Source organism: Hippocampus bargibanti, linkage group LG18, assembly GCF_051943395.1.
Source record: "Hippocampus bargibanti isolate YZ-2025 linkage group LG18, ASM5194339v1, whole genome shotgun sequence".
Lineage (NCBI taxonomy): Eukaryota > Metazoa > Chordata > Actinopteri > Syngnathiformes > Syngnathidae > Hippocampus > Hippocampus bargibanti.
The window spans coordinates 4,741,986-4,756,567 of NC_142751.1; the positions used below are offsets into that span (position 1 = coordinate 4,741,986).

A 14,582-nucleotide genomic window follows, 5' to 3' on the forward strand; every position below is an offset into this window, starting at 1 on the left:
CAGATGTCTATCACCAGATTTTACTTTGACCATGGAAAGCACAGTCATGAAATTCCAACGGCTGCCGAGCTTTAACATCTGAAATAGATTTGATTACTTTGCAAACTGTCAGACAAAAGCAAGGCAGAAGAATGGATGACTGGGCATTTAAACGAGTTTGGTACAGCTGCAAAACTCAAGTCTGTGACATTGAGTGTTTCCATCATAAGGGATTTATACACACACATGGCTTATGTTATCATTGTTCCCATACATACGTATCAATGCATTTTGTACATATACCCGATAATTCCAACAGTAACAGTGATTATTGAGTTGATTCCCATTTCTTTCTGAAAGTCAGCTGAGGCTGTCATCATCTGGATCCCTGCTCTCAATAGCAGCATGACAACATTTCTCCAAAATTATGTCTGATTTGGATTGGATTTACCTTTTGAATGGCCACCTTAGTACAACACAGCAAGAATTTAGAAAATATGACTAATATTATAATTGATTGCCGGAATTGAATCGTGATGCATCAAATCGTAGAATTTGAACTGTCATGTTTGAATTTGCTTTCTTGATCAACTTTGGCAGTGTTTTTCAAACTTGATTGAAATTTTATCAGAATCATTTTTATTGGCCAAGTATGGAGAACACACAAGGAATTTATGTCCGGTAGAACACGCTGCATGTATATCATCATAAACAATGATATGCCAAATACATATGGAAGAGCATTCCAAAGTATCAAGCAGAGCTAAAGTGATCAGTGGTAGTATAAAGTACGATAACAGTTGAACAGTTGGTGCAAAAAAATATTGAACCATTTTGAAGTGACCAGTAGCTGTATTTCTGGTACTAGTTCTAGTTTTTGTGCAATTATGCAGATATCTTTCAGCGCTTGAAATTCCTGGTTATGAATTATTGATCGCCAGTAAATACAGTCAATACTATATCTGTGTCATCCTGTTAGGAAAAAAAAAATGGAAACGACTGGAGTTAAAGTTCTGGAGACTGCTGAAGACATCCAAGAGCGCCGGCAGCAAGTGCTGGATCGCTACAGGCGCTTCAAGGACCTGTCTATTATGCGGCGCCAGAAACTGGAAGATTCCTACCGCTTTCAGTTCTTCCGCCGTGATGCAGATGAGCTGGAGAAGTGGATCCAGGAGAAGTTGCAAGTTGCCTCAGATGAAAACTACAAGGACCCTTCTAACCTGCAGGTGCGCATGTCTGTATGTGGGCAGCGATGTATTCCATCCATACCACACTTTTTTAAGGCAAGAATTAGGGAAGGCTCGGCAAGGTGCCCCGCATTATTCACCCTTATTTGAGAGGTATTGTTGGTGGTGGTAACAGTTAAATAAGTAATTGTATTCATGCGATTATCTTTAAACATTTCCACAGGGTAAACTGCAAAAGCATCAAGCCTTTGAGGCGGAAGTTCAAGCCAATGCTGGGGCCATAATCAGACTGAATGAGACTGGAGTCCTGATGATCAACGAAGGCCATTTTGCATCCGAGACCATCAGAGTAAGCCCTGATGACGCAGTGACTCTTATCTGTTGTGTGTGCGACTGTGCGTGCGGGAGTATGCTGGGGAGGTGTCGTTGTTGACATCAAACTGATTAATTCAGTTGTTTAAAAAAAATGTGTTAATACTTTTAATCTTACTCAGTCCTACACGCCTTACCGGACACAGCAGAGACCAATATTTTCAAGTATTAATATGGCTGAGTATGTACTGGTAGGTGATGAATTGGCGTGAATACAGAATAATTTTTGAATGCTGTGGATTTTTTTATCTTTTGGCCATACTTGTTGTGGCAAATGCTGGTAAACCCTTTCAAATGAATTAACTCTGCAGTTACTATTTTGTGCAGTTTTCTATTTTGTGCAGTATTTGAATCATAATAATAATACATTCATCTCCTCTCTTAACTAGATTCGACTTGAGGAGCTACAACGGCTCTGGGATCTTCTACTGTTGCGAACCAAGGAGAAGGGAATGCATCTCCTGCAGGCCCAAAAACTTGTCCAATATATTCGTGAGTGTGAAGACACCTTGGGCTGGATCAGTGATAAGGTACAATTTTTAATGAAAATGTCTTTTTCGGGAGTGGCGTAGAGTGTGATTGAGTGATAGAACCCAGCAGCCATGTTGTTTAATCCTGTTACTTTCTGTTGAATTCTGTTAAATTGTACTTGAGAATAGCAGACAAATGGGTTGAAGAATTTGGTTTGAGTAAGATGGTGCACACCTTGTCTTATGGTGCTCTTCTGAGTGAACCTCTCAATCAAACTTCCTCAAATCTGCACAGATGTTCTTGTTGGCATTCATTTTTTAAATGAAAGGTGATTGATTTCATATGAAATGGTATTTTTCTTTTTGTATTCAATATTTTTCTAAAGGTAGCGAAATACAAGAGGCATTTCTATGTCTTTGCTTTACAGGAGGCTATGGCGACATCAGAGGAGCTGGGCCAGGACCTTGAGCATGTGGAGCTTCTGCAGAAGAAGTTTGAGGAATTTCAAACAGACTTGGCAGCACACGAGGAACGAGTCAATGAAGTGAACCAGCTGGCAGCCAAGCTGAGACAAGAAGACCATCCTGAGGTTGAGCTGATTGTTTCCAAGCAGGATGATGTGAATGCTGCCTGGCAGCGACTGAAAGGCCTTGCCCAGCAAAGACAAGGGAAACTGTTTGGCGCTGCTGAGGTGCAACGTTTTAACAGGTAAACCGTCATTGTGTAGTTTTATGTAGAAACACTGATTCTTTTGAACTTTCTGATTGGGAACCTGGTCATTTATCATTTTAATAGGGATGTAGATGAAACCATCAGCTGGATTAAAGAGAAGGAGCAACTTATGGCCTCTGATGACTTTGGACGTGATTTGGCTAGTGTTCAGGCTCTTCTGCGTAAACATGAGGGTCTAGAGAGAGACTTGGCTGCTCTGGAAGATAAAGTAAAAATATTTACATGATGTTCGGTCAGACAAGTGATAACTTTTGACATATTTCCCACTCTTGTTGTTGTTTATTTCCAGGTCAACACACTAGGAGTTGATGCGGAGCATCTACAACAAACACATTCCCAAAATGCCTCCCAGATCCACCTGAAGAAAGATGAACTTGTCACAAACTGGGAGCGCATTCGCAGTCTGGCTGCTGAGCGTCATGCCCGTCTGAATGACGCTAACCGGTATAATGCCAGGGCATCGCTGAAATGAATTGTATACAAATTCAACCATTCTCACTGTCTAACTTCTGAGATTATGTGTTCTCGGCGATATTGTATAGAAAGGCCTCTCTCTTCACACAAATCCATCCAATCTGGCAATTGGGAAATCAATGTATGCTTGTTGTAGGGTGCACCGTCCTAAGTTGGGGTTTCCATTCATCCTTCCATCCATCTTTGTTCGTACCGCTTATTCTTCATTTGGGTTGCGGGGGTGCTGGAGCCTATCCCAGCCGTTTTCGGGCACCCTGAATTGGTTGCCAGCTAATCGCAGGGCACACAAAGACAAACAACCATTCACTTTCACACCTAGGGACAATTTTTGATGAATACATGTGATTTATAAGCACCTTTCAAAACTCAAGGTCACTGTACAGTCACAGGATAAGTTATTCTGTGGGTGAGCAGCGGCAGCAACACTCAACCCACTTGTAGAAAGCTAACTAGCCAGCTACTAGTTAGCTTGCTAGCCAGCCAGATATCTAATAAATGAAATTTATTATTACTATAATAGCTCGCTAGATAGCTAGCGAGCCAGCTACATAGCTAATAGATAGCTAATAGATAGCAAATAGCTAGCAAATGAAGTGCTCTCAAGGACACTACAGTGAGTGTTCAATCAGCCTGCGATGCATGTTTTTGGAATGTGGAAGGAAACCGGAGGACCCGGTGAAAACCCACGCGGGCCCCGGGAGAACACGCAAACTCCACACAGGGAGCCGGCGTGCTAACTACTCGACTACCAGCCTGCCTAAGTTGGGGTCTTTTTGATTGAATTGGGTCACGTCTTTGTGACAAGTGATTACTGATTAGCCATTAGCTTGTGAATCGGTGCATGAGGCAAGCTGAAGTGAGGAACGCAAACAAACTGCGGAGAAGAAATGTTAAAAGGCACGTTCAGTTTTTGCACATTTTGTACTTTACGTGCATCTCTTAAGAAAAGAAAGATTGCAACCTGAACCATTATCATCTGGAAATCTGAAACTATTGTCTGGATGTTAGCAATTGAGAATATACAAGATGCAGCAAAAAATGCATTTGTTTTCTTGACCTCTAGGTTACAGCGTTTCACTGCAGACTTCAGAGATCTTACAAGCTGGGTAACAGAGATGAAGGCCCTAATTAATGCTGATGAACTTGCTAATGATGTCGCTGGAGCTGAGGCCTTGCTAGACCGCCATCAGGAGCATAAAGTAAAAACCCCCGTCATAGATCTCCATTGAAATATAAACATGGTTTCTGTAACTTTGATAACTTTTAACATGAAATTTCAATGTGTCAATGTAATTTCCTTGTTTCACAGGGAGAGATTGATGCCCATGAGGATAGTTTCAGAGCCACAGATGAAGCTGGTCAGATTTTGCTTAATACCGGACATTATGCCTTTGAAGAAGTCAAGGAAAAGGTAGGATTGATGACGTTATCAACATTCATAATTATTGCTGATATATCACATAGAATTCCCGTGCCCCATATGGATTTGAATTCTCCTATAGTACACTGATCATAGTGTTTTTATCAGCTATTACAGAATTTCTTTGTTCACAATGTGTGTATAACATTCCATATTGTATGAGTTTGTAACTATCGCAATATGCACCCAAAACTCAGGATTGAGTCAAAGTGGCAAGCCGTATGACTAAAAAAAGGGGCTGGGGGAGGGAGAGAGGTAGTTTGTTCCAACTTCAGCTGGTGTTAAAGCGCTATATAAATCAATATGTATTGTATTATATCTTGTTGAACATAGGACACATTTTGCTTTTTAAAATGTATACAGCTGGGCATCCTGACTGAAGAGAAGGAGTCTTTGTTGGAGTTGTGGGAGCTTCGTCGGCAACAATATGAGCAGTGTATGGACCTACAACTCTTCTACAGAGATACAGAGCAAGTAGACAACTGGATGAGCAAACAGGAGGTAACTACCATATTCGTTGAAGTGCATCTTCAACGAATGGCTTAGTTTGTATTTTTTTTCATATAATAGATACACTGGATTATAAAACCAAATATATGATGCATTGACAGTACTTGCCCACGTTCTCTGTTCCAAAACAATAACAGTGCAACGGCGATAAGTGACGCTATTGCTATTCTTTTATCTTGAAAAACAACCGGGCAGTGAATGTGAAAAGTTGACTCCCCAAAGCAAAATAGGAATGAACCTAAGTTATTTTAAGTTGGAATGGCTGTCGGCGTATGTGCAAATAGAAGAACCAGCAGTGAAACCGGGTGATATATTTTCTTTATTGAGAGAAAGGTCTGCTCTGCAAAGCATGCAAGGTTAAAATTGTAAGTGAATTTTCCAATGGAAAAATGTGGACGGAAGCTGGACTACCTAAGGCGCCACATTCAACAGAAAAATAATTTGAAGATGTTGGAAATAGTACAAAGATTCAAGATGGCAAGGGGTCGGTACATTATTGCGGGGGTGCAAACGACCCACAGGAAAAAAATGTGACGCTGAGCAATTTAAAGTTGTAATTGTCAGGTCGTTTGCAAGTCATTTAGCACAGAGTCTCTATTCAACATTTTGAATGGATTTTGACTTAATGACCATTTTGACTTAGGACGGTTTGGTCGGAACGGGACCCGGCCGGAAGTCGCATGTTATTTGTATGTGTGTGTAGATTACTGTGTTCATTATGTAATCTATGTCTTGAATATTTAGGCTTTCCTCTTGAATGAAGATCTTGGTGACTCCCTGGATAGTGTCGAGGCACTACTGAAGAAGCATGAAGACTTTGAAAAGTCTCTTAGCGCTCAAGAAGAGAAGATTACTGTAAGTTGAACAATTTATTAAAAAAAAAAATTGCAGTTAAACCTCTTTTTGACCATAATCCGTTCCAGAAACCTGTTCGAAAACCAAAACATTTCCCTTTGTAATCAATGTAAAAAAATACTTTTAATTCGTTAAAAGGTGAAACCATTCTATCACACGTCACACCCGACATTTTTCTTTATTATATTTTGTGTTTGTGTGTGTGTGTGTGTGTGTGTGTGTGTGTGTGTGTGTGTGTGCGTGATCGTGTGTCTGTATATCGGTATGTATATTGTTTCTTTGTATATGCATATGTATATATGTAGGATGCAAGAAAGTGTGTGTACATCATGAACACAGGTCCTGTATATTTTTCACATGCTTCATGTATTATATTTGCTTCTCTTTCTCTATCCTAAGGCTTTAGATGAATTTGCAACCAAACTTATCCAGAACAACCATTATGCTTTTGAAGATGTGGCTACACGCAGAGATGCGGTGAGAAAGTTCTTTTTTTTTTTAAAGGACAACAGACACCATTTTTTTTTGTGCCTAACTGGCACCAGAAAAACATTTTATAGCATCTAAAATACACAAAACAAGCAGTCTTTGTAAAATGCGGTCAGTAGAAGTCATTTGAAGGGATCTTACCAATTATGGATGCAACTATGTCGGGAGGTGTCTGTTGTCCATTAAGTCTTTATTGTAATTAGAAATATTTGATACCCTTTTTTAAAAATATTTTAGCTGCTCAATCGTCGAAATGCCCTACATGAGCGTGCTCAGTCTCGACGGTCTGCCTTGGAGGATTCTTTCCACCTTCAACAGTTCCTTAGAGATTCTGATGAGCTGAAGAGCTGGATCAATGAGAAGATGAAGACCGCTAGTGATGAAGCTTACAAGGTAACGATTGTATCTTAACTTTGAAAGTCAAGTGAAAGGTGTTGTTTACATGATTATATCCCAAAATAACTGGTTAGCACTACCCTTTTTCTGAATACAAAAGAAGCGTAATGAAGAATTGTTAAGAACTGGAATTGAAACCGTAATCATATTCAACCCAAGCTCAGGCACACCAGTTCTCTTAGCAGAAATGGGACACAACTCCTAGACTATTGTGAGAATCTAATGAAAGGATGACCAAAACATTTTTATGAAGCCTTACAATTTTAAAGTGATTATATTTTACATGGTCATTTTGGGGGGCAATCAACCATTCGTGGGGCCTGGCTAGCGAATACCAAAAATGCACACACACTCACACAATTCATAAAAAATATTGGGGCAAAAAATAAAAAATGTGTGATAATCGAATTTTGGGGTGCCCACCTGAGCATCTGTGGGTGGTTCATTCCTTTCTGTACATTTAGAACGAATACGAAATATTGCTTGTGTTTATGTGGCTTTGTTTGCGGGATAGAAACGTAGGTACTTGATTTACACCACAACAAGGAGCGGGTGGGGGGCTATTTCCCACACAGGAATGAAGAAAGAACATGAACATCGGCAATCAATCAGGTGGCTGCAAGCTTTGCAAAAACTCAAAAGCTCCACCAAGTTCTCTCCTCTTTTTCTCCAAGCCTGCTCCTTGTGTTGCGCGCGTGTGTGTGTGTGTGTGTGTGTGTGTGTGTGTGTGTGTGTGTGTGTGTGTGTGTGTGTGTGTGTGTGTGTGTGTGTGTGTGTGTGTGTGTGTGTGTGTGTGTGTGTGTGTGTGTGTGTGTGTGTGTGTGTGTGTGTGTGTGTGTGTGTGTGTGTGTGTGCGCGTGTATGTGCGTGTGTTTGTATGACTAGTCTTGTGAGGACCACTAACATTTTATATCATACGTAGTGAGGACATTTTTGACAAGTGAGGACCTTTTGTCCAGTCCTCACAAGTTTTTTCATTCTAAAGGCTTCTATAGGGTCTATATATGCATCTGTTAAAGTTTCAGAGGTCCTCACAAATTCACCCAACATGATTTTTTGGTGTGTATTTACATTTCACTCGGATACACACACTTTTTACTCACTGTGTGTGATCTATGTGTGTGTGTGCATGGCTAATGAGAGGAAAAAGTTCATACCACAAAGAGTAAAACGATATTTTAACCAAATTCACTACAGGGGTGAGGACTCTGAATGTACCCATTGTTATTTCAGTTTCAAGCCCACTTTTTATTTCTTTGTTTTTAAAGAAGTTGAAGTGGGAAATGGGGTGACATTTAGTGTTCAAATGTTACATTTGTTCTTCTCTGAACTCAGCAACGGTGGTCCTCACTCCTTATCTGGAGTTATCTAGACCTCACAAAACCATTGAAACAGGAATTTGTGTGTGTGTTTTATACACTTCTTGTCTAAACTGCATATATGTTCTGCCCTAAACTATGAATTTTGTCCAAAAGGATCCCTCAAACCTGCAGGGCAAGGTGCAGAAACACCAGGCTTTTGAAGCAGAGCTATCAGCAAACCAAAGCCGCATTGATGCTCTTCATAAGTCTGGCCAAGAGTTGCTTGATGGAAAACATTACGCATCCACTGAGGTGGCCTGTCGTATGGAAGAAGTCGGTTCTCAGTGGAAGAAACTTCTGGAAGCTACCGAACTGAAAGGTGTCACCTGAAAATGTCTTATTTCTAAAATTGAGAACAGCACTGACAGTGGCATTGATATGACAAATACATTTTTATTGTCTTTAGGTATCAAGCTCCGCGAGGCCAACCAGCAGCAACAGTTTAATAGGAATGTTGAGGACATTGAGCTGTGGCTGTATGAGGTCGAGGGCCACTTGACCTCAGAGGATTACGGCAAAGACCTGACCAGTGTTCAAAACCTACAGAAGAAACATGCACTTCTAGAGGCTGATGTGACTGCCCACCAGGTATGTAAATGCAAGAAAGGGCATTTTTGTTAACTGTCATGAGTAGTTCATGCTACTTCTTCAGTTGTTAAATAGTGTCACACTAACCATTTATACGCACCGGCAATTTCTCAGGATCGAATTGATGGAATAATAATCCAGGCTAGACAGTTCCAAGAGGCCGGACATTTTGATGCTGACAACATTCAGAAGAAACAGGATGCTGTCGTTGTTCGTTACGAATCCCTTCGTGAGCCAATGGCCGCACGCAAACAGAAACTGTCAGACTCTCTTCGGCTCCAACAACTCTTTAGAGACGTTGAAGATGAGGAGACTTGGATTCGTGAGAAAGAACCGATTGCTGCCTCTTCGAACAGAGGTAATTATCTGGATCTCACGTATTTTGCCACACTAAATTAACAGAATGTTAATGGAGGGGTGTTGATTAAAATCCAATTCAGGAATCAGTGGTCCGCAACCTTTTTTGCGCCACGGACCGGTTTAATGTCAGACAATATTTTCACGGACCGGCGGAGAAATGAAATGGATTATTATTATTATTATTATAAATACAACAAAATAAAATGATACGACAGGCATGGAAACAACATATGTAACATCGTCTCTACCCCTTAACGCTCTATGGTCACCATGGTAATGTTTAAACGTGCCTTCAAAATAAGATACACCACAAAACAAGTACAAAGCGCATGAAAAATACAACTCACTACAACTGAATCAGTTATTCTTTCTGCGCGGCCCGGTACCAAATGACCCACGTACCGGTACGCTGCCCGAGGGTTGGGGACCTCTGATTAAAATGTTTAATGCCCTCCACATATTACATATAGAGCGCACAACAAATTAACGAATAACTAGTTTTCAAATCTAAAGTCAAGAATAATGACTGTTATCCAAAAATATGAAATTTTGGTTAGCATTTTAGCAAGCTACATGGAATTTCACAAGTTTGATTTGTGAAAAAAAATGATGTGGTGGGCCGGATTTGGCCCCCGGGCCTTCACTTTGACACCTGTGCTTGAGATGTATTTTTAATACCTGTCAAATAATTGACCGGTAACAAATAATTGACAAGCTAACAAAAAAAAATCATAACAAATTTAAAACCTAAATGCATATGAATTTTTCACTTAACGACGTCTGCATTATGAAGTTGCGGTGCGAACCAGTCGACTACCAATACTACTGTATTCTCACACAGTGTGATAAATGGTTTGGAAAAATACAGACGTGATATCAGGGCAGCAATTAATGGAAGACTCACGAAGCTCTTTGTCCATAGCTCACTGTCTTTCTCTTTTTTTTTTTTTTAGCTTTTACAGCAGCTATTTCTTTTACATTGCCACCGGGATTTTTTTGTTTCCATTAGACACAAGTTCAGCGACATGGTAACTTGATTTCAGGGCTCTTGCACATTGTTTTTCTTTTTCTCAGTGTGCTCAGGTGGCCGAACAAAATAGTCCACTTTTTTTAAAGTGAAGGGTGTTTTGTTTGGAGATAGCATTGTTGGAAAGCTTTTCACCACATACCAAGCACATAAGGGTTGCATCTAAAAGTACATTCAAATTAAAGGTAGCTTTGGTTGTATTGCCTCGCGGCAGAAACTTCGCTAGTCTCGAATCATGAGACAATAGGCTAGTTGCTGCTGCTACCTGCAGGTATGGAAGAGTCCTACTTGAGGCAATAGACCATATGGACATATACATTGGATCATTTACGATGGCCCACCTGACAAAGTCTTGTGGCACACTGTTTTTTGAAAAACAGTATTTGTGTACTGCCGTGTCTGATTGGTTCTCAAAAGAAACAGCCATTTCAGCTATGTGGGTGGTCACACAAGCATATGGGATTCTGGAGTCCCAGAGCAAATTACATTGATATGGCAACACTGTTGAAATCTGACCGATAAGCATTTATAAAAAAAGTTTTGTGGAACTTAACATCAGCTATTGTTATTAATACAGCGGACTTCTATCCTCTCTGCAATGCCAGTTCACTGTATATCAGTGGGCACCTCAATACAGTAAACTATTTCAGTAGCACCCTGCATGTATATTATCGTGGTGTAGAACATCACAAATCAAGATAATATTATGTGTTTTTTTTCCAGGCAAAGATTTAATTGGTGTCCAAAACCTACTGAAGAAGCACCAGGCTCTCCAGGCTGAAATCACTGGTCATGGGCCTCGTATAAAAGCAGTCACGTTGAAAGGAGAGGCTATGGTGGAAGAAGGTAGTGTTTTAAATTTTCATGTTTCATTTAATGTCAGAATCATCTTTATTGCCACGTACAGATTTCCCCATTGTGGGACGAATAAAGGATTTCTGGTTCTGATTATGATACAGTGATACCCCAACTTACCAACGCTTTAGCTCACGAACCTTTCGCCTTACTAACATTAAATTGCGAGAATATAATCTTGGCATACGAACTAATTTTCGGCGGACGAACCAAACCACACAGCGCCACGCCACGGTGGCTGGTGGACTAGTTTTCGACAGATGAACACCAAACCACACAGTCGAACAGCGCCACGGTTGCTGGCGGACTAGTTTTCATCACCCCCTCTGAGTACAGATGTGGTATGTTATCGCGTGGAGTACTTTTGCTATTATGGGACCGAAAAAGACACAACCTCAGGCTAATGTTAAGCCGAAGAGGACACAAAAGAAAATTACGATCGAGCAGAAGAAGGAGATCATCGAAAAACACAAACGAGGTGTGCGTTCGTGTGACTTAGCGTCCCAGTACCAATATGTTAAGTCGACCATTGCTACGTGTGGCTAAGGGTGTTTCTGTGTTGTCTAAGCAACGGTCTCAGGCAATAGAAGAGGTCGAAAAACTTCTGTTGATTTGGATTAACGAAAAGCAGCTAGCAGGACATGTGCGGGTATTATCGCCGAGAAAGCACGGCAACTTCTCTCGAATATCATCAAGAGGCAACGACATCAACGACCATCACAAAGGTAAATAAAACGACTTTATTATATAGTACAGTTTATTTCTTTAATTACAATACAATAGCACATTTATTATACCTAAAATAGGTTAGATTTTGTGTAGTTTTAAGGCTTATTTAATAGAAATTTATGTTTTATGGGGCCACGGGAACGGATTATTCTAATTTTTAATGGTTTCTTATGGGAAATAAATGTTTGGCAGACAAACTTTTCGCCTTATACACACTTTCTAGGAACCATTTAAGTTCATTAGCTGAGGTATCATGGTACGTCGGAATTTGTCCCCGGTGGAATATGCTGCACTTGTATCATTAAAAATAATTGCAAAGAGACTGTTTATAGCTTTAATGGCTTGTAGATCAATGTGTACAATTTACAGTCCCCTTCACCATTATTCATGCTGTACGTAGGACACTTTGCAGGTGAAGACATAAAAGTTAAACTGTCTGAGCTGCATGGACGATGGGACAGTCTGAAGGCCAAGGCCTCACAGAGAAGACAAGATCTTGAAGACTCTCTACAGGCCCAACAGTATTTTGCTGATGCCAATGAAGCAGAGTCTTGGATGTGGGAGAAAGAACCAATTGTGGGAAGTACAGACTACGGAAAAGATGAAGACTCTGCTGAGGTACGTTGATACTGTTGGGTGGAGGGTATGTTGTGGGGATTGAATGGACCTTACTTTATCTCCGCATGTTCGTTGAATTTCGGATGGTGAGAATGTTGTTTTTCCACATATAGGCTGGAAACAATTAACGTTTCTGCAGTTTACAAATTGATTCGGGGACATGATCAGGTCATGAAGCCCAGATGAAACGCCAGTCATGAGAATATATAATGTGTATATATATATATATAAATATGTATACAGTAAAGTCTCGATATATCGATATCGGATATATCGATAGTCCCGGTTATATCGATACTATTTCTATGCACGCACGGAGAAAATTACATGCAAACAGGGTCGGATATAGCGATAGTCCCGGTTATATCGATATTTTTTCGGACTCCCTTGAATATCGATATAACGAGACTTTACTGTATATAAATATAATAGTATGATAATGAGAGGCAGGGAGTTACGCCTCTGTGTAAATCCCGGTAAACAAAGAAAATAACGTCATCTGACCCGGTGTGGCAAAAGTTGGGGATGATGAGGTGAGATCAGACCACCTACTGTTTTGTCTTTGGTCTGAGCTTTGATGGCATCAATACATATACTTGATATAATATTTCCTCATTTGACGATAATCACGTCCCCTAGAGGAGTCTGAAAGTAGTGGGGTTGAGGAGGCACTTGAGATGATTATAAACATGGCCCTTTGAGGGATCCTAAAAGCGGTGGGGTGAGGAGCCACTTATGGTCACAGTGAGGAATGAACAGGTGCCACTAGTGTTTCCTTATCTGGCTGTTATTTTATGACCCTGGTAATTGTGTTCTTTACAGGCTCTTCTCAAGAAACATGAGGCCCTGATGTCTGACCTGAGTGCTTACGGAAGTAGCATCAAGGCCCTAAGTGAACAGGCTACATCTTGTAGGGTAGGTTCTCCCGAATTTCTGTTGCTCAGGAAACCTTACCCTGGATGGCCTACCTTGATATTTTTTGAAATTTAATTATGCTTTGTGATATTGAGCAGCAACAAGTGGCACCGACTGATGATGAGACCGGGAAGGAGCTTGTCCTGGCCCTATATGATTACCAGGAGAAGAGCCCACGTGAAGTAACCATGAAGAAAGGCGACATTCTCACGCTTCTAAATAGCACCAATAAGGTATTTTTTTTCTGGCAGGTATTCCAGTTTCTCTTCAATTTAAAACTTTCTTCAAATAAAGTTCCAGTGCCAAATTCAGTAGGTACTGTAACATTTACAGGCATGACAAAAAGAATTATATTTTACCATTGAAATGTCAAAAGCTATAACTCATTACTAGCTTTTACAGACACTACACAAGCTGTGCGAGGGAGGCAGCCTTTAAAAACAAAAAAAAAAAACTTTGTGGACATGATAAGTTGCGCTGCACTAACAACATGCCCAAAACATACAGTACCTGTTCCTAATGCCCTTCGCGGGTGACTCGGGAACAGTTTGCAGCCTACCTCTTGACTGCGGTCTCCTGATAAGTGTAAGCGTATCAATCTTTATGCCTTTGTGATTTGGTGTTTCTGTCCTATAGGATTGGTGGAAAGTAGAGGTAAATGACCGCCAAGGATTTGTTCCTGCTGCTTATGTGAAGAAGCTAGATCCAAATCAGTCCTCTTCTCGAGAAAATCTGGATGAACACGGAAGCATTGCACTTCGCCAAGAACAAATTGAGAATCAGTAAGCCCAAATATAACAAACATTTGTTTTTCCCTCTTTTCAAGTCAGCCCTTCTGTCATTTTCTCTGCTTCTAACAACATCATTTTTATACCGGTACTGCTCAGGCTTATCACCAAAGAGGCCTGCAGCGTGTCTATGCGTATGAAACAGGTTGAAGAACTGTGAGTAGGAACTAGTTGAACACTTAACTGCTCTGTGTTCAGTATTACTACATTTTTGTCATACCTGTTAGAGATGGGCATTCAATGAAATCTCCTTGGGCCGTGAATAGCCGCTGAATTTAATTAAATATTAAGAATTATCATGCAGCACTTCTACAAAAATGTTGAACAAGGCTGGGCGATATGGCTTCACAATCACATTCCAGATTTTGTCTCAAAAATCTGCTTCCTGATTTGAATCAACTGCTTTTCCTCTTCAATCAAATGAAAAAACACATTTTATTCAGGTTTTTGACTAGA

The 14,582-nt window shown here is 40.4% G+C and overlaps 1 protein-coding gene across 4 annotated transcripts in view; it reads left to right on the top strand.

Moving 5' to 3' along the window:
- The window catches only part of sptan1 (spectrin alpha, non-erythrocytic 1), a 47,708-nt gene that overhangs the window by 3,767 nt on the left and 29,359 nt on the right, over positions 1-14,582 (top strand). For 2 of the 4 annotated variants that reach the window (XM_089021034.1, XM_089021036.1), the window contains exons 2-22: positions 962-1,205; positions 1,390-1,515; positions 1,928-2,068; positions 2,437-2,717; positions 2,805-2,949; positions 3,031-3,185; positions 4,279-4,414; positions 4,525-4,626; positions 4,999-5,136; positions 5,890-6,000; positions 6,400-6,477; positions 6,727-6,882; positions 8,361-8,565; positions 8,653-8,834; positions 8,949-9,192; positions 10,945-11,067; positions 12,206-12,423; positions 13,246-13,338; positions 13,437-13,571; positions 13,975-14,120; positions 14,226-14,282. In XM_089021034.1, coding sequence (XP_088877160.1) covers positions 969-1,205; positions 1,390-1,515; positions 1,928-2,068; positions 2,437-2,717; positions 2,805-2,949; positions 3,031-3,185; positions 4,279-4,414; positions 4,525-4,626; positions 4,999-5,136; positions 5,890-6,000; positions 6,400-6,477; positions 6,727-6,882; positions 8,361-8,565; positions 8,653-8,834; positions 8,949-9,192; positions 10,945-11,067; positions 12,206-12,423; positions 13,246-13,338; positions 13,437-13,571; positions 13,975-14,120; positions 14,226-14,282 — 3,209 coding nt within the window. In that variant the 5' untranslated portion in view covers positions 962-968. The remainder of the gene's footprint in view (positions 1-961; positions 1,206-1,389; positions 1,516-1,927; positions 2,069-2,436; positions 2,718-2,804; positions 2,950-3,030; positions 3,186-4,278; positions 4,415-4,524; positions 4,627-4,998; positions 5,137-5,889; positions 6,001-6,399; positions 6,478-6,726; positions 6,883-8,360; positions 8,566-8,652; positions 8,835-8,948; positions 9,193-10,944; positions 11,068-12,205; positions 12,424-13,245; positions 13,339-13,436; positions 13,572-13,974; positions 14,121-14,225; positions 14,283-14,582) is intronic. The other 2 variants (XM_089021037.1, XM_089021038.1) reach the window with 1 other exon arrangement.